The 19,094-nt window shown below is 33.1% G+C and overlaps 2 protein-coding genes and 1 long non-coding RNA gene across 4 annotated transcripts; 2 read left to right on the top strand and 1 right to left on the bottom strand.

Annotated features, from left to right (window-relative positions):
- Positions 1-2,014: 2,014 nt before the first annotated feature.
- LOC103503033 (DNA ligase 1) lies at positions 2,015-9,502 on the top strand. 2 transcript variants are annotated; one of them, XM_008467181.3, is made up of 17 exons: positions 2,020-3,019; positions 3,295-3,411; positions 3,833-3,934; positions 4,037-4,153; positions 4,392-4,622; positions 4,707-4,801; positions 5,161-5,248; positions 5,738-5,869; positions 6,433-6,545; positions 7,199-7,300; positions 7,387-7,448; positions 7,643-7,714; positions 7,823-7,896; positions 7,985-8,041; positions 8,405-8,482; positions 8,594-8,671; positions 9,082-9,502. In XM_008467181.3, the coding sequence occupies exons 1-17, from the start codon at positions 2,201-2,203 to the stop codon at positions 9,148-9,150; spliced, it is 2,406 nt and encodes an 801-aa protein (XP_008465403.2). In that variant the 5' UTR covers positions 2,020-2,200; the 3' UTR covers positions 9,151-9,502. The 2 variants fall into 2 exon arrangements, with proteins under 2 accessions (XP_050947729.1, XP_008465403.2); XM_051091772.1 differs by lacking the exons at positions 7,643-7,714; positions 7,823-7,896; positions 7,985-8,041; ... (1 more) ...; positions 8,594-8,671; positions 9,082-9,502 and adding an exon at positions 7,533-7,561 and having other exon boundaries at positions 2,015-3,019.
- Positions 9,503-9,733: 231 nt separating this feature from the next.
- Positions 9,734-11,581, top strand: LOC127151729 (uncharacterized). Its single transcript, XR_007824886.1, has 2 exons — positions 9,734-9,886; positions 10,595-11,581. It is a non-coding gene; the product is annotated as an uncharacterized LOC127151729 (long non-coding RNA).
- LOC103503032 (uncharacterized) lies at positions 10,243-11,725 on the bottom strand. The gene is made up of 2 exons (XM_008467180.3): positions 11,398-11,725; positions 10,243-11,299 (listed from the first exon to the last, which is right to left on the bottom strand). The coding sequence occupies exons 1-2, from the start codon at positions 11,449-11,451 to the stop codon at positions 10,598-10,600; spliced, it is 756 nt and encodes a 251-aa protein (XP_008465402.1). The 5' UTR covers positions 11,452-11,725; the 3' UTR covers positions 10,243-10,597.
- Positions 11,726-19,094: the final 7,369 nt, after the last annotated feature.

Below are 19,094 nucleotides of genomic sequence, written 5' to 3'. Positions count from 1 at the left end.
TTTACTTCTAAAACTAATTTCATTGAATTATTGAATTCAAATGTATTAATCATGCAAATTCAACGGTGTGGACTTCAATTTATTCAATAGCACTCTTCTCATATGTGTTTTTCAACTTGTTATGTTTAATTATATTTTAGTTTCTTTTTAATTGTTTTGTAAATAAAGAGAATATCTTCCAAGTTTTTAAGAATGTTGTTTCCTAAGTTTGTGGCATTCTCTTGACAATATTTTAACTACTTCATCAACGAGTTTGCATTTTCTCTTGATGTAAAGCTTTTTCTGAGTATATATTTTTCTTAATCAGCAGTGGTATGAATATCCATGTATTTTCTCTTATTTAAAAAAATCGACAAAAACAATTCCCTAAGCAACATTACATAAAAAATGCACATTAAACTAAAGCCTCTACTAACATCCAAAATCAACAAGTTAAGCATCCTCAAAGTCTATCAAGATAGAAACAAATTAAGCATTCCAACACAAACAAATTAAACATCCTCCGAATCTATCAATCAGTGATAGAAACATATCACGAATAGACTTTAAACATCACCAAAAAAAAATGCACATTAAACTAGAGCTTCTACTAACTTCCCATGTCAAACAAGCTAAACATCTTCTAAGTCTATCAAGGATTGAAACATATCATTGATAGACCATAAGCAATAACGAATAATAAATGCAGATTAAGCTAAAACATCTAATACCAATCTAACACAAACAAGTTAAACATCCTTTTCAAGTTAATAGAAACATATCACTGATAGAACATAAACAACACATAAAAATTTACATTAAACTAAATCATCTAATAACATTTCAACGCAAACAAACTAAACATCCTTCGAGTCTATCAGTGATATATATATCACTATTAGACCCTAAACCCTAAGTAACAACACACAAACTGAAAAACAGAGCAGAACCAAACATAAAATGAAGAAATCGATTTCAAATAAATAGAAAAAGAAAAAAAAAATCTATTTCAAACAAGTTACGACTAAACGGAAAACAAAGACACCTTACGAAAATAACTTATGATTTCAAAAGAAAAACAAATAACTTACAATTGAAGTGGAGAATAACGAAAAGCAAAGAAGTCTGTAGATGATGAAGTCGAGAACGTGAAGCGAAGCGGAAAACGAAGGCACCGACAACGGAAAACCAAATTGGAATACAAAGAAAGGAGAAGAAACTGGAAGGTGGAAGGAAAACGTGAAGACTGAAGCGTGAAGTATGTTTGAAATCGAAATACGAAGCGACAGAAGCGTGAAGTGTATCTGCCGGGACATTTTCCTCTTTTAGTTTGGATTGGAGTTAAAATTTGTCATATTTGCAATTTTTTAAAAACTTTTGTTATATCCTTAGTTATTTAAGGGTAATTATAATAGGTAACAATTTTTAGAATAATTATTTAATATGTAGTAATATTTTTTAAAAATTGCAAATATAGCAAAGTCTAGTGAGACTTTTATCGTTGATAGACTCTTATGTTTTATAAGTAATAGACCAATATTTGCTACATGGTCTATTAGTGATAGACTCCTATCATTGATAGATTCTGACAGATTTTGCTATATTTGCAATTTTTTTAAAATATTACTATATACTTAATTATTTTGAATATAATTGCTATATTCGCAACACATCTTTTGTTGATGTGCGAGTATCTGCAGGACCCAAATTATCAATAGGCTCTCCAAGCATGTTGAAAGTTCGGCCGAGAGTCGCTCCGCCGATTGGAACACTTAGAGGAGCTCTCGTGTCAACCACTTCCATTCCAGCTCATTCCTTATTCTGCCACTTAGAAGGAGCGCAAGGAAAGAGATCTTTATCTTTCAGCTTCTTAACCATCGCTTGATACTCTCTGCCAGACCTTTACCAGCCTTAGTAAAGGCTTATTGGAAAAGCCCGGTTCTCTTTGTCTTCGAGCTTGAATTCCTCAATGACTCATTTACTCAGAAGAATAGCTCGTATAAAAGCAGGCCCATTTACGGCCCATCATCGGCACTCTGGCAATATCGGAATAAGCAAAGCATCGATTCCGATACCGTTCGAGTGAAGAAACAAAAAAGGCGAATGAAAACCCGAAACCCAAAACCCTTCCCGCCATTTCTCAGTTCTTTCATCTCTTCCCCATTGCCTTGTTCTCCTCTTTGCTGAAACCTTTCTTCTCCTTTTCGATACCTGCAATTTGATGCTTTCTCTGCGTTCATGTTTCTATCTACGCCCCATCACATTGCCTCATCCCCAATTCAAGAAACTCATTTTCTCCAACAATCCTTCCTTCTCTTTCAAACCCATATCTCAGAATTTGGTTTCACCAATGTCTTCTCGTCCTTCCGCCTTCGATGCTCTTATGTCTGGTGCTCGTGCCGCTGCCAAGAAGAAGCCTGCTAATTCTTCTCCCAAGAAGCGTAAAGCCCTTGATTCATTAGATCCTCCTCTGAAACCTAGCTCTGTCCTTGCTCTTGAGTCAACGCCGCCTGTTGAATCGCAGTGCGGCAGTTCAATTCCAAATTTGGACGATCATGGAGGTACTCATTTGGATGTTGTCGATTTGGGAGAAACGAAGCTGGGTCAGGATAATGGTGGCGGTGTTGGAGCCAAGATTGGGCCGTTTGGGAACAAGACTTGTGCGTCTAGTGTTCAAGAAAGAACAGCGAAATTGAAGAGCTCTATTGCAGAATTGAAAAAGAAGGCTAAGGATTTCAACTCGAAGAATGTTGCTTGTTGGAAAGAGGGTGAACGTGTTCCTTTTTTGTTTCTTTGTTTGGGTTTCGATATGATTTCGGAGGAGTCCAGTAGGATTACTATCACCGATATAGTCTGCAACATGCTGAGGACCGTCATGGATACTACACCCGACGACTTGGTAGCCACTGTGTATCTTTTGGCGAATAAGATTGCTCCAGCTCATGAAGGGCTTGAGTTGGGGATTGGGGATGCTTCTATTATCAAAGCTCTTTCTGAGGCATTTGGGAGGACAGAGGCACAGGTCAAAAAACAGTACAAGGTAAGGGGGCCTTTGGACTTCGCCCTCCATATTTATTACGTATTCATATTATTGGATTTATATTCATCGTAACGTGCTCTGCAGAGTTTGTAATGAAAAAGAATGAATGATAAAGTCTTTTTCTTTTCTTTTCTTTTCTTTTATCAGACTTAAAATGTTTTCAAAGGGTTTCAAGAATGTGACAATTCATTGTTTCCTAGTGTATTAGGAGTTTGTAGTTGCGTGCTATTTGAACGACAAACATTTTATATTTTAATGTGTCAGTTGTTTGACAGGAATTGGGAGATTTGGGTCTTGTTGCTAAAGCAAGCCGTTCATCTCAATCTATGATGCGAAAGCCCGATGCTTTAACTATTGCCAAAGTATTTGACACATTTCGACTGATTGCTAAGGTGTGTAATGCTTGTGATTTCAGTTGCTTATTGTATAACCAGTAAACTAGGTTGTGGTTAGTTCGACCTAGTTGACAACCCTTTATTTAGTGGAGATCTCTTTTGGGGCTTGTCTTTTTTGATGTCCTTGTATCCTTTCATTGTTTGTCAATGAAACCAGTTGTTTCTATAAAAATGAAAAAAGTTTGACTATGAACTATTACTATGTGGTGTGGAGTTACCATCTAGTAAATTCAGCTTCTTCCTAAGTTAAAAAACTATGCATTTTTTCTAATATTATCGCAATCTTGTTGTTGTTTTGTAATATTATCGCATTACAAAATGACTTCAATTACTATACATTTTTTGCGCCGTAAATTTATGGTCTCAAAGTCATTTTTTCTAAAAGACTTTCTTTTCAACCTGTTTGAATTGTTCTCAGGAATCTGGCAAGGATAGTCAGGAGAAGAAAAAGAATCATATCAAGTCACTGCTTGTTGCTGCCACTGACTGTGAACCTTTATATCTGATTAGATTGCTGCAGGTTATGTCTCAGCTTTCTTAGAATTAATGTCACCTTCTTTTAATTAAAAAGTAATGTTTTGTTCCTTTTCTCTATTGCCAATTTTTGCCATGTATCATGCAGACAAAATTGCGAATTGGACTTGCTGAGCAGACTCTTTTAGCTGCATTAGGACAAGCAGCTGTATATGCTGAAAAGCACTCAACACCACCTCCGAATATTCAATCCCCTCTAGAAGAGGTGACTTCATGTACTCCTTGTTTGTGGGAACAAATCCTTTCGTTTTATCACTACAATCTTTTTGGACAATTTCATTATTTTAGTCCCGAGACTCTAAGCTATTATCATTAAAGTATCACATTTTCAACTACACCTACACAGCTTGGCTTGGCTTCTGTTTTACTTGCATAGCACCATTTTCTGTGCTCTATGATGTTCTCTTATCAATTGGAAGGTTCTAACGTTATGTTTGCATCAGGCTTCTAAGATTGTAAAGCAGGTGTTTTCTATACTTCCAGTTTATGACAAACTTGTCCCTGCTCTTCTTAGTGGTGGTGTGTGGAATCTTTCAAAAGCATGCAACTTTACACCGGGAATTCCAATTGGACCCATGCTGGCAAAACCAACAAAAGGAGTGTCTGAGATCTTAAATAAATTCCAGGGTTTGGAATTTACTTGTGAATACAAATACGATGGGGAACGTGCCCAGGTGAGTGAACGAACAACTTGAAAAATGTGGTTTTCTGCTGCTACTTAAATATTCTCATGGAATGTCTTCTCTCTCACTATGCAGATACATTACATGGAAGATGGTTCAGTTGAGATATACAGTCGAAATGCTGAACGGAACACTGGGAAGTTCCCTGATGTTGTTCTAACAGTATCAAGGTAGACTGACTTGGCAGTTTCAGTTCATTTTTAATTATATGAGTCAAATGGCCTTTTATGTCTGATGCCAGTTTAGAACCTTGACATAATATGTTTTGGACTTCCTATTCTTCTTTGAAATGCTGAATGAAACTCTTGAAGGCTCACTTCAGTGTGTTTTTTGATTTCGTCCTTTATTTTCATCCTTCATTGTTTTGTTTTGCTTTTTTATGTTGAAACCAGTTACAGAAAGTCGGATATGTTGCAATACTTTGATCTTGATTCTCCAACCACCCATTTCTGCATTCATTATGCTTTTTAAAACATTTCATATTTTATTAGAGCATTCCATTAAGATTTGAATTTACTGCGTATTTCAGGATAAAGAAACCATCTGTAAGATCATTTATCTTGGATTGTGAACTTGTTGCTTATGATCGTGGAAAACAAAAGATTCTACCTTTTCAGGTACAATATGTTATTGGGTTGTTTTCGTATGGTGGAATATGCTTGTCTTTGGTTGTCTTTTTAATCTTAAATATGGAGTGGTCCCTTTTTAATATCTATTTTTGGTTTTTGAATATCTCTGTTGCTGTTGCCTGTTATGCCATAAAAATTGGATTAAGATCACATGAAACTGCCAGAACTTGGGACGATTGAAACGATTGTGCAAGAATGTCTGAAAGCACTTTCTTTGCTACTAAAATATAGATCTTCTAGACACATTCATCATCCTCTTTTTCTGGAAACTTGCGATTTTTAGTTATTTATTTTTATTTAATTTTGATTTTCTTTTTACTTTAAGTTTCACCACAACCAGCTATCTCAAAATTTTCTTCCGAGGAGAACTATTTTAAAACTACTTATAGTAGATATCTTCTTCTCATCACATTGCTTGCCATCCTCTCTACCTTCTATAGATTAGGGTGTAACACTGACCTCTGAACTTTGTGACAGATTCTGAGTACTCGAGCTCGTAAGAATGTGGCCGTGAGTGATATTAAGGTTGAAGTGTGTGTATTTGCTTTTGATTTACTCTATCTTGATGGTCAACCACTTATCCAGAGAGAACTTAATGCGCGTCGAGAGGTAGAATTTTTGCTATTTTTGTCAGTTTCAGATTTATTCCCTTCATTGCGTGTGTGCAGGCATGCATGCTGTCCAACTTCAATTGATGGTTACAAATTTTTTATCTCTCTTGTTTCTTCTTGTATGCATGCATGCGTGTTTCACAGTTTACATTGATGATTACCAACATTTCTGCTTTGCTGTGTTTTATATTCATTTTATGTTTATTTATTTATTTATGATTTTTTTATACTAAGGATATTAAGGATTGATTTTGATGACTAAAGTTCCATTTCTTGTTATATGGAATTTTCACCACTTTATCTAGCCTCACAGGTTTTTAGCATTCAACATTATCTTTGTTTGGAACAATACTTTTGGAACATGAATGATTCGATTAACTAATGGATGCACGTTGCTCTCTTGTAGAGAGGTTCGGCTTTGTCTAAGATTGCAATATTGCAATCTAAGTTGTATCACAACACGGCCTTGAGATCATGAGACATTCCTTTTGCTTTAACATGCTTTGTTTTGGTCTCTGCAAATGGCTGTATCATTTATATCTCAGGTTTTGTACTTTGCAGCTTCTCTACGATTCATTTATTGAAGAATCTGGATATTTTCAATTTGCCACAGCAATAATAACAAATGATCTCGAGGAAATACAAAAGTTCCTTGATGCATCGGTTGATCAAAGGTGTGTTCCCTTTTCCTGGTCGCTGGTCTACTAGGTCTATAGTACTTTATGTAAATGTCATTCTTCTGTATAGTGGACCTGATGTCAAAAACTGAAACATCAGTGATAAGTGACTAAAATTATTTCAAGCTAAAATTACCATGCATTGTCAAGAAATTCATCAGTTGTATTACGGAAATGCAGTACCGCGTTCTTTCTTATTGGAATTTTTCCATTGCAAAATGGGAAATATAGCTATACTACTTACACGAAACAAGTTGAGAAAATGAAAAGGTCCAGGCAATCATTACTATACCGGTTACTGCTATATACAATGGAGATTCTTGTTGTGAAATAGTTACAGTTGCAAATATTTAAACAAGGAAAACTTTCAATGATGGAGTTAAATGCCTCGGGAATAGTAAAGGCAAACAGAACTATATAAGGAAATAGTTACAGTTGCAAATATTTAATATTGTGAGACTTTGATTTGCTGGTTGAGTTCAGGGGTGATTATTCCAGCTGTAATTTTGAGTGTTTTACTTCTCAAATTTCACACACTGAACATTTGTATTTGTTTCATAACTTTTAACTTTATCTTATTGTGTTTTCTCTTGCTTTCTTGTATGATTATTTTATTCTTCCCGAGTTCTATTAATTATCTTAGTTTGCAGCTGTGAGGGTTTAATCATCAAAACACTGAACCGGGATGCCACTTATGAGCCTTCCAAGAGGTCTCATAACTGGCTAAAACTGAAGAAGGATTACATTGACAGGTATGGGCTTCATGTACTGTGTATAAATGTTGTATGATAATCACAATCGAGCTTTATGGATGCCTATGCATGCCTGTACACTGCAGCATAGGGGATTCACTTGATTTGGTACCAATTGCTGCTTTCCATGGCCGTGGGAAACGTACAGGTACTAATAACTATAATTAGAAAGCAGTTTTAGCATATATTCCCATTAATTCTATGTGACTTTTAATTAGTTAAAATGAAATAGCTCTCTTTCTGTGAATCCAAGCTATCGGTGCACAAGTATGTATATTTTCTGGACTCGGTGCATATATGAACTTCTGTTATTCTGGCATAACCCCCTGTATATATTTGTAGGTGTCTATGGTGCATTTCTCCTTGCCTGTTATGATAATGACAATGAAGAATTTCAAAGTATTTGTAAGATAGGTAAGGATAAGGAATGCTTTAACTTTGTTGTTCCATTGAAGCTGTCAGTGCTTGTTCATTTTTTTTTAAATTTTCAGCTATCTAATATTGAGTTTGGATGATCGGTAGGAACTGGTTTTTCTGAAGCAATGCTTGAGGAACGTTCTGCTAGTCTCCGTTCTAAAGTCATCCCTCAACCAAAGGTCTGCCGTATAATTCCTGTTATATTTGAATAATGGGATTTTCCATATGATTCTACTTTTTAATTAAACATTTTCTTTTCAATTTTAGTCGTATTATCGGTATGGGGATGCAATCAATCCAGATGTTTGGTTTGAGCCAACTGAGGTAATAATGTTCTTTCCTGAAATCTCACTTTTGACTCTTTTCTTACTACTGTTGCCTAATTCCACTTGAGATCATGCTATATGTTTGGGTTGAAAATTCATTCCCTTTCAATGGTGTTATTTGAGGGTGGTGCAGAGTTTTCGTACCCCCCTTTTTGGTATTGTGCCTGTCGTGAATTTAAGGTATTTGTTGCACCCTCTCCCTCTTTGCAACAAGAGAATTCTGAAAATAGCATGGAAAGAACTAAAAGGACTTTTGAAAGATATCTTAAAGTCAACGAATTTAATTGGGACTTGCATGGTTGAAGTTGAATGTCACTGGAGTTCTCTTCTTATTTATCCTTTCCTAATGATCATCTTTCAGGTTTGGGAGGTTAAAGCAGCAGACTTGACTATTAGCCCAGTTTATCGTGCAGGAGTCGGCATTGTGGACTCTGACAAGGTTGTATCCAGCAAGTTTCTCTTTGCAATGTTCTCCCTCATTATTCTTCAATTCTTTCTTTAGGCCCTTTTTTTCTTAGCCATTCATGATTTTCTGATTTTCTGTTTGAAGGGAATTTCTCTCCGATTTCCACGTCTTGTTCGTGTGAGGAAAGACAAAAATCCAGAGGAAGCCTCATCATCAGAGCAGGTAAATCTTATTGCGTACCCTCATTCATATTTTCCTTGATACAATTATCAATGGATAAAATAACCAACTGAAAGAGCAAAAGATGCATTGATGGAATTGGTGGGAGGAAATGGCAAGTAACTCGTAAGGGTAGAAAGGAGAAAGCCTCTCAAAAACCTAAGGAAATTAAAAAAAAAAAAAAAAAAAAAGAGCTTATCCAGTGGTGTCCAAGTGACAATAGATGAATGGTTGGGGAAAAATAGGAAAAAGGAAAAATCAAGATCTCCGAGCCAGAGGAAAACTGAAGCATCCCAAATATTTAAAACATATCTATGATTCTTTTAATTCTGAAGGAGTATATGCTTTAGTTCCATGAAATTTTCAATACTGTTGTGTAATACTTCTAACTCAAATTCCTTTTTTAAAATTAGGTTGCCGACATGTATAATGCTCAGAAACACAACCACCAGAACAATCAAGATGACAATGAAGACGACTAAGTATTGAAGTTTAACTCCTAAAAGTGTTGCTTGGTCGGTTTTCAATCGGATAATTATTGGCAAATGGCAAATTACATTGTCTGGTGACTTTGGTCATGGTGCCATCGCACATGTCATGTTTGCTTGGGCCTTGGGGGGTATGCTTCAGGTTCAAACGATCAGATTTTAGCTAAGCCAATCTCGATACTCCTTGTAATTGCATAAAAATGTTTTCCTGCTGTTGAGCTAAGAGCTTCATGGGCCCACATCTATTCTGAAATCATCTTTAACAATGTAGACAAAAATGTGAAATGAATTTCTTGACACTTGTACATTATATAACTTAATATTACGTGAGCTGTTTCTTGTATCACCTTTAATCGTTATGAATGGTATATTATGTTTCTTTCTAGGGGACACTACAATTGCAAATAGATGAGTGTTAAGATCCGTTTGGTATTCTTGTAATAATATCATCTCAAGGTTATCTTTGGATTTTAGGCCTTTCCATGACGAGCCTGGACTTTTGTCTACATGTGCTCTCAACTTCGAGAAGCTCTGACTGAAGCGATAACCAAAGAACCTAAGCGTTCTCCGGTATGAATGTTTGATCAAAGCAGTCATGATCAGAGGCCAAACTACGTATACTGTTTAGTCTTCCCTGTTGACTTGGGTAGAAACAGCCCTGCTTTCACATGGGGTTGTGCTGTTGTGTTTCTTGTATAGCAATTTGAGGTCAACTGGCAAAGATTTTGAAGTAAATTTATATCTTCCTTTTCTGCATTTGCAAATGGATGAAACTCTCTAGATGCGTCATACCATTGTAATTAGAACGTAAAATTTCTTTTTATTATATAAACCCCCACACTGTACTCCCAAGGTAGTCCCGAAGATTTGGGAACTCAAAGATCAGACACTATGTTTATTCACCTCTAATGTATTTAGATATACATGTTAGGCACAGGTAATATTGAAGTTGTTCATGAGATACATACACCAGCAAATTATTGATAATGGTTTTTATAATTGAACCTGCAACACTTTTGCGAACAGAATTTGTTTTGTGGGTTTGTTTTATTATGTGTTTTTGCTGAAATTTTAGAAAAGTAAATCAGACAGGAGAAATCTCAGAATTGGAATAGAATATAGCTAAAAACAATTCTGGAAAAATTTGACTCCGTTTCACAGGAGTTTGAAAAAGAAAAGGATGAGTGTGAAGTAAAAGGGTGGCCATAAAAACTTCACTCTAGGCAACTCAGTCAGAGTGATGACAGAACGGGGGAAAGTAGAGGGAGACTTCCTCTGTTTTAGCTTCCTCATACGTAGAAAGAGAGTTTCTTACCTATAACATAAACCTCTGTACAACCACTAAAATCAGCCACTAAACCAATTCTCTTTTCATCTTGATTAGCTCTTTACTAATATTAGACTATGATTATGTTTTTGCTGTCCTTTGTCTTTGTAGCGGTCAGCAAGGAGCAAGCCTTTGACACTTCGTCTCTGTTGGAGAATCAGAGCCTTCCAAGAAGGCCCTTTTCCTGTTTCCACAATTGGTAATGTGGCTACTGCCGTTGAAGGTAACTGGAGAATCTCGGAGCATCTGCGACGGAGGTGTCGATGGAATTGTCACCGGTGGGATTTCGAAGGATTCGAGTGGTGGTGGTGGATGTCTCCACTCGGGCAGAGGTCCAGCCACAAGTAGAGTCTGAAGCAAAGGACCTGCTTTCATCACTGCTTCCAAGAGCTTGCCTTTCTCAGGCAATGGCTTCTCTGGAACCAATTCCACCTGGATGTGCGGTGGCGGTACAGCTGGAGGAAACTGTGGTGGCGGAATTGGGTCAATGGCAGGAGAAGAGACAATGCTTTCTTCACAATCCGACAAGGAAAAGCCATTGATAGAATCAATCCCTTTCTTTGGTTCATCTTCAATGCTGGAAATTCCTGAATGAGGGTCTGTTCTCTGCTGCTGCTGCTGTAGTAAAAGCTTCTCAATGAGTAACTTCTGAAACTTTTCGTTAGCTTCATCTCTCTCTCTAATGGCTTTGCTGAAAAGATCCTTGAGATGAATCAACTGTTCATCTCTCTTTCTTAGCTCCTCTTGAACTGCAACTCTCGTTTGTTCCAACTCGAGAGTCGCACAGAAAAGCGAATGCCTTAATTCTTCAATATTCTGTTTCAAAGCACACACAACCACCTAAGAAATGACAATTGGAAACAAACCCAGAAGCCAAATTCTAGAAATAGTGAGAAAAGAAGAAGCTTTTTTACCTTTCCTTGGAAAAAGTAAGCCCAACTCAGAAGAGCACTACGTTGGTTTTCCATAACTGAACTCCACAAATTTGAGAGAGAAGAAAAAGTAGACGGAGAGAGAGAGAGAGAGATGTGGTTTCAGACTGGCAGTTGTTGAAGTTCTTATAAGAAATGTATATAATGACACTGTTTTCTTTTGACAGATTTGTTGCTTTTTGTGAAGAAGAAAAAGCAGAAACCGCCAAGAACCTAACAGAAGCCAATTCCTAACATCCTATGATTCATACACAAAGAATCCTACAAAGATCCGTTAACAAATTCCATATATAAGTAATTTCCAATTAGAGAGTTTGAGAATGAAAAAGAAAAAAACAGCTCATCTTTCTTATGGTCTTAAATTTGTAATCTCAATTAAGATGTTAAAACCTTTGGTTGATTATGACTCTGCTTTTTACTGCAAGTTGAATGAGTATTAGCCACACAAGAGCCCATTAGAAAATACCCAAAACCTTCTAATCAATAATTATTATTAATTGTGTTGTTTTATAACTACATAATTTCTTTCTTTCTTCTTGTGTGTTTCTTTTAAAAGAAAAAAAAAAAAAAATCTAATCTTTGAATTTTCTTCCACGTGGGCTGCCTGCCTTCATAATAAAACCAGCCGAGCTTGTTTTTATTTATCTCCTTCTTTCATTTAATGTTTTTTGTTTTGTTTTGTTTTTCATTTTTTTTCATGTAATTTGAAAAGAAGGAACTAAGAGTGGAAAAAAGATAAAAACTTTCCACAAAAAAATCTCTCACTACTAAACTAAACTCTAAAATCGAAATCTTTTTAATCTTTTAAAAGAGACCTAATTTAATACTTTGCGAAAATTCAACACCACGATCTATTTCTTCTATTCCGACAATGAATTATTTCTAAGTTAAGTATTTTTGTTTAATGACATTTCTCCTCTAAATTCTACTTAAGCAAGACAAAAAAAAAAAAAAGGTGACTGTTTGGGTAATTGATCAAACTCAAATTTTGTACATATTCACAATCCCTAATGACCAATTGTATACAAATACAAACTCTCTTTCCATGCAATAATTTTTCATTGTCATCTTTGACCATGTCATATATTTATAGTTACGCCAAATCTTCATTCTATTATAATTAATTATACCGTAAATCTTGCAATAAAAAATGTTACTATAAATCTAAAATAGAGAATATGTATATGTAACCAAACTTATTTAGTGGATAAGGCACTATATGCTCTACACTATGCTTCCATCTCATAACTTCTTGGATGGTATTTTTTTCTTTCTTCAAAAGATTGAATAGTTCAAAGTTTGTAGATTAATTTTTTTCATTTTGAGAGTTTTTTTTAGGCTAAATAGATAAAAAGAAAAAGTTAAAATTATAATTAATCTAAAAATAAATATACCCATTTAAAATCTTACGAGTTTAATTAAAAAAAAAAAAATACAAATGGTTGTTATTTAGTTAATAATAATAATAATTTTGGTTTTGGGCCATTGCACAACAACTTTAAACAGGAAGTCGTATAATGTAAAGAATTGAAAGCTAATATTAGGTAAAGATTCTTTAACTTTTTCTTAGAATTTCAAGAGTTTTTTTGTTTTTATTTGAACACAAAAAGTTAATTAAAATTTTCTTTCCTTTTGAATAATCGATCAAATCACCGGTCTTCCATGCAATATATTTGTCTCCCTAATTTAATTTAATCTAATCTCACTCACCTCTTAGAATTAATTTATTAATCAAATTTTCAAAATTTAGAGTCAAATCATTAAATGTTAAATATAGTTATTGCTTCTATAGTATAATGAGTGTAACATTCTTGCCTAACCCTTTTACTTTCTATTATATATATATATATATATATATATATATATATATATATATATATATATATATATATAGGGGAGTTTAATTTAAACACTTTTGAATTTGACACTGAAATTTATTTGAGGATATATTAATTAAGAATAATTATGTACAATAATGTTTTAGTGAAATTAAATTAAATTATATAAAAAGGTTGCATGTGGGATATTTTTGATGCATCCATTTCTGACTAAATATAAGGGGGTGTAATGCAAAGGCATGTGCAATGGGGATAGTGAGTGAAGACTAAGAAAAAATGGGAAAACCCCACAAAGTTTGAGAGATTAATTAGAGGTTTCATTGTCATTTGTGAATTGAAAATATATGTGGTTTCTAGAGAGAGAAAGTCAAGAAGAGAGCAACTTTGAGTGGTCAGAGAAAGAAGCTGGTAACCAAACTTTCCCACCTACATTTTCTTTTTTCCTAAAGGGAAGAAAAGGTGATGTTTTAGATTGAGACCTTCTTAATTATAACACTTCCCATCCCATTGCTATTCCAATTACAAATCAAAAATAAATGTCCTTGTCTTCACAGAATTCACCCATCTCTCCAAAACTCTTTTAAAATCATATAAAAGTTGTTTGGAGATGTAATTAAATTACTCAGAATCAAAAGTGGTATTGAAATACTTGAAGATGCACAGTGGAACAAAGAGCTTGAGATCATATACCATCAAAACGGTAGAGGATATATTTGGATTGAAAACTGTAGGATTAGAATGAATTTGATATTACAATCAGAAGTCAAAATAATCGGTCCAAAAATGGATTTTAAATTATATCGCATCTAATTTTAATTCCACGATGGTCCGATAAAAACTCTACACAAAATCGATTGACGATTTGAAAGAAAAGTTTTTTTTTTTCAAATTTATAGTGAATGTCAATCAAATTCGAAGCATATGTAAAGTGATCTCCGGCGAAGAAGAGGCAAGTCTTCTCAGTTGGGTGGCGTTTGTCGTAGCGATGTAGCCATCGCCATCGCCACAACGTCACTGTTCACAAGGAATTGAGAATAATTAAGCAAACTTAGGTGGTGGTGGAAAGATGGTTTCAAGTGGGGGCTTACGAAAAATTGGTGAAAAAGTCTATGACTTATTTCTCTTTATCTCAATGCTCTCTTGAATATGTAGAGTTAATGTAAACACCACCCATCAATCATCTTTAATTGAGTCAAAAATGAGAGAATTTCATAGGTAACTCCTTCAATTCCTTTGTCTTCATCAAGTTTCATGTGTTATTGTGAAGATCGTTAGAAATATTGATTCTTTGTATTTTAGATTGCTACCAATTTATCTAAAATTAAGCAAAATTCCATTGCAAATTAGGAAGTGATTTAAAGAAATTAAATTTTGATATGTGATCTGTTCGATTAAATCATCCAATTAAGGGGATGATTCGATCAGAAATTTGGAAAAACAATATTTGAGCATGTTAACTTTTCATCTTCTGTCAATTTGAATGATGGAGACGACAGTCAAATTTTCTTAAAAATTCAATTTTAAAAATCAATTGAAGATTCTAAAATATAACTTAAAGTAATTATTTATTTTTTGATGAGTTTAATTGGATCGTTGGTTTGTGTTATCGATGATAATAAAGAATTTGTCTGGAAGAAATTTTGAGACAAGATGAAAAGAAAATATTTGGATATTTGGAATCTAGAAATAATTATGCACTTATTTTTAAAGTGGGATGTTGACATGACTTGAAGAGAGATAACATTACTAATTGACTTAAAACTTTGATTTGAGATTTTATACTTTGATCGTCAAATGTGCATATGTGATGGGTTTTGTGATTGTTGATTATCAAATACAATAGTAGTTTTCTTTTTCTTTCCAAGTTAGTGATGATATTTTGATGATTTGTTCATATAATTTGAATGTGAAACAATGATTCTCCAGATGTAGTTGTGATATAAATCGACGTTTAGATTTCAATTGCAAGCCTATTGATGATATATTTTGGCTAGTAAGTTGTCCCACAAATGTATAATTTTGTTGAAGTTTCGTTAATTAGTTTTAATCTTCGATATCTTATACATACTTGATGAATATATTTTGAATATTTAATGAGACACAAATTATCACATGATACATGTGATAGAGAGTTAAGTTATTGTAAATTTGGATAATGATGTTCTTGATTTATTTCAAATCTCAATACAATTTTTTAAAAAAAAAAATTCAAATATAGTGAAAATATTTTTGTTGGTAATTTGTACCTTTTTAAAACTTGTTGAGCTTTCTCAAATTGATTTTTACCTTGGGTTTGGTTTTCCTATAGTTTAAGGTTCAACAATATTTCAAGTGTTTATATATGACATAGGAATTTTAACATGATATTCAATACTATAAATATTTTGTCATGAGCAATTGACATATACACTTTGTGAGTGAATTGTTTTTTGTACATCAAAATGAAATGTTGGCAATGTTTGTTTTTTGAAATTAAAATAGAATTAGAAAATCAATTAAACAAAGAGATGTAGCTTCACACAATCAGCAAGAGATTGAGTCTCTCCCAATGCAAAGATTAGAGTGTCGAGAGTTACTATCAAGAGAGCATCAAGAGTCGTTGAGTATCTCTCAACACCTACACAACTTGGAGAGCAATTGGTATATGCAATTTAGTATTGAGGCCGTGTTGAATTTTACTTTCAAGGCAGTGGATCGACACGACACAACAATGATTGACATTTATTTTTTCCTCACATTCTGTAAAATTAAAAAAGAAATCATTTTCATTCCATGTCAAGTCATGAACTTTAGAAAAAAAAAAAAAAGAAAAAACTATTGATTTTGGTTTAGTTTCAAACATATTTAACTAAGTCATTCTAAAGGATATATATATAGAGAGAGAGACCACAATTCATATGAAAAGTAGGAAGTTGTGGTGTTATGATAAAAATATTTTCATTATTGGTTATTATTATTGTTTCTTTAAATAAAACATTAATAAAGAAATAGGTAGTTGCATTTTAAATGATCAAATTAATGTATTTTTTTTCAAATTTAGTTAACAATATGAAGAGCATGATGGGTTATATATGCAAAAAAAAGATCCCTAATGATAATTTTGTTTATTAAAGTGGGACCCTAACTATTAGCCTATTATCTCCCTACCCTAAGACTTTGGTTAAAGTTAGATGCAATCTAATTATTCTTATGTTTGTTCCTATACATTTATTCAAATTTGTGTACCAAAATATATGTAAACTTTTTTTTAAATATACACAACTTTTCAAAATTTCAATTGTGAATGTAAGAAATTTTTGTGATATGATTATGAAAATTGTCCTCTTATATATAATTGGAATGGACATGGAGATTGAAAAGTCATTTGGTCGAAAACGAGTCGTGTATTCATCTTTTTAGTTAATTGAATTATGTTATAAAAAACCAAGTTGTTTTAGAATATAGCAAAATTGTGGCACTTGTGCTTTGGAATGAGTTGTCACCAAGGTCGAGTGTGTTGCATAAGAGTTAAACATTCTGAAAGTTGGGCCAGGCATCTAGAATTTGTAACATACCTGCCAAGGAAAGGAGAAGATAAGCGTTGTAAGCTTTGGAAGTAGGCGGCAAGAACTCTTGCGTTGAAGGGATATGATGGATCGAAGTTGAAAGCCAAACCGCAAAGTACTGTTAGGCATTTTGAGTAAGAACCAAAGTTGGGAAGTTTTAAGATGACTAATTAATGTTATGGATTAGTATAGATAGGATTAAAACCTTCATAAGTTGTAGGAAGAAAGTTGAGCAAAGGAAGTGTGCTATTATTAAGAGGAGGATGGAATCTGAAGAGTTAGGTGTTTTCACATGCTGGTTAGGCAACAAGAAACTGATAAGAGGATAAGAAAATCTAAAGAAAAACCTACGCATTTGTGTTGTGAGTGACCTTTCTTAAAAAGAAATATTTGTGTAAATCTATTATTTCTTTAAGTTATGCATTACAATCAAAGCATGTTGCATAATTATGAGTTTCAAAGTATCTTTGAATAATTAAGTTTATTATTTGTTAATATAAGTTATTTGTTGTATCGTTCTTAAACCATCAATGTTGTTTCTAATTCTAAGCTAACTCTATGTGTACATGTGAGTGAGAGACATATTAGGCGTTGAGTATGTGTTCGCCTAGACTAGTGTGTTGCACTGTCATGTTTAAGTTTGTAGTAGGTTATCTTGTAAACCATGTACGCGTTGTATGGAAATTGTTATCAATAAAGTGTGTTTAAACACCCACCATATTACTAATGTCGCTTGACTCATATAGTATTGCATGCTAAGTTTAAGTAATATAAGTTACTAGATAAATATTGTTGTCATTCCTTTCCGTGGTGGTGATTTCATTTAAGTGACATAAGTTACTAGACAAATGTTTATAAATATAACAAAATATCATAGCTTATATGTCATAGACTATACCTTATTTTACTATATTTATAAATATTTTCAATAATTTTATCGTTTTAAACCATTTTTCTATAAAATGTCGTTTAACTTTGAATTTTTATTTCAAAAATATGAATAGACTTTCAATAGGTTAATTTTTCTTAGGGAGAGAGAAGAAATAAAAATAAAATAAAATGGGATTGGTCTCTACTTTATGTCCCATAAAAAGACGTAATTATCTTAAGGCAAAGACACGATGTGTCTAATAACTTTTTTGTAATAGCAACACTATGTTATGTTGTCTTAGCAAATCCCTACGAAACGCCTATTTCAACTATTCATTTTCAATTCATTTTTCTTCTTCCACTATTTTATTTTCACATATATATTTTTTAAAGAAATTTCTATTTCTTTTCATTTGTCTTTTCTAGAACAAATTTTTGTTTTGTTTTTTTCAAATACAACGTGATTGAATAGTTTCCTTGTTCTTATTGTTAGTTGTTCTAGAGCAATCATTAATTTGAAAAAAAATAAGGATAATTAAATTGAAAGAAAATATAAATGAAAACAACAATAACACATGCATTGAAATATATTTGAAATCTAACTACAGTAGACTATTTTGTTTAAAGAAAAAAAAATGGCGTGATCATTTTCCAGTCGTCATAGGATAAACATTTTAATTAAGAATAGAAAAGGGTTACTAGAAACCAAACTAGAGAAGATCGGACGAGCTTATTATACAATCAAAAGTTTGTTTGATAGAAAATGATGTATCTGACTATTTTAAAATGATGTTTTCCTCTTGGAACTTAAGTTATAGAATTCTATCTCTAGTTATGGAAAAGAAAATGTTTATTTGCAAACCATTGTTAACTTAAAAATGGAGAGGAAATGAACGAATTTAGAGGGGGGAAAAAGAAAAAGGGGGAAAAGGAGAAAAACATAGAAATAGGAAAGGGGGTGGGGGGTTAGCTTGGTTTACAAGTGATTGCATTAACCAACATAATCATTAATTATGGTGTATATCAACCATAATTTAGTACAAAACCAAAGTTTTAAATTAAAGAATGAGACATAATGTCCAACCTCCAACCCCATTTCTATTTTGAAGATTCTTTCGTGATCCATTTTTAATTTCTTTAATTACAATAATATTACTATTCATTGATTCAATTTTAAGATATTAAAAGAGAAAAGAAAAAAGTGGGAACCAAATGTGAATCCAAACCACTAAAGGAGAAATTTAATTAATGAGAGTCTTTGGAGATTGTTGAATATTGAAACACTCCCTTTTTAAAAGCAAAAACAAAAGTGGTTTATTTATTTGATAATTAATATATAATATAATATAATATATTACCAAAAGAATCAAATGTCATTAATCTTTTTGACCCCTTCTTCTTTATTTTAATTTTAATTTTAATTTAT

The sequence above is a fragment of the Cucumis melo genome, chromosome 11 (assembly GCF_025177605.1).
Source record: "Cucumis melo cultivar AY chromosome 11, USDA_Cmelo_AY_1.0, whole genome shotgun sequence".
NCBI classification, from domain to species: domain Eukaryota; kingdom Viridiplantae; phylum Streptophyta; class Magnoliopsida; order Cucurbitales; family Cucurbitaceae; genus Cucumis; species Cucumis melo.
The sequence above is the reverse complement of the archived record's forward strand: the minus strand, read 5'-3'. Positions and strand labels throughout refer to the sequence as shown.

Excerpts from the sequence above, each read along its gene's own strand:
- LOC103503033 (XM_008467181.3), top strand. The coding sequence starts at position 2,201 with ATGCTTTCTCTGCGTTCATGTTTCTATCTACGCCCCATCACATTGCCT. Across the intron at positions 4,623-4,706 it reads ACGATGGGGAACGTGCCCAG|ATACATTACATGGAAGATGG; the intron begins GTGAGTGAACGA and ends CTCACTATGCAG. Across the intron at positions 5,249-5,737 it reads AAAAGATTCTACCTTTTCAG|ATTCTGAGTACTCGAGCTCG; the intron begins GTACAATATGTT and ends ACTTTGTGACAG.
- LOC103503032 (XM_008467180.3), bottom strand. The coding sequence starts at position 11,451 with ATGGAAAACCAACGTAGTGCTCTTCTGAGTTGGGCTTACTTTTTCCAA. Across the intron at positions 11,300-11,397 it reads CTTACTTTTTCCAAGGAAAG|AATATTGAAGAATTAAGGCA; the intron begins GTAAAAAAGCTT and ends GCTTTGAAACAG.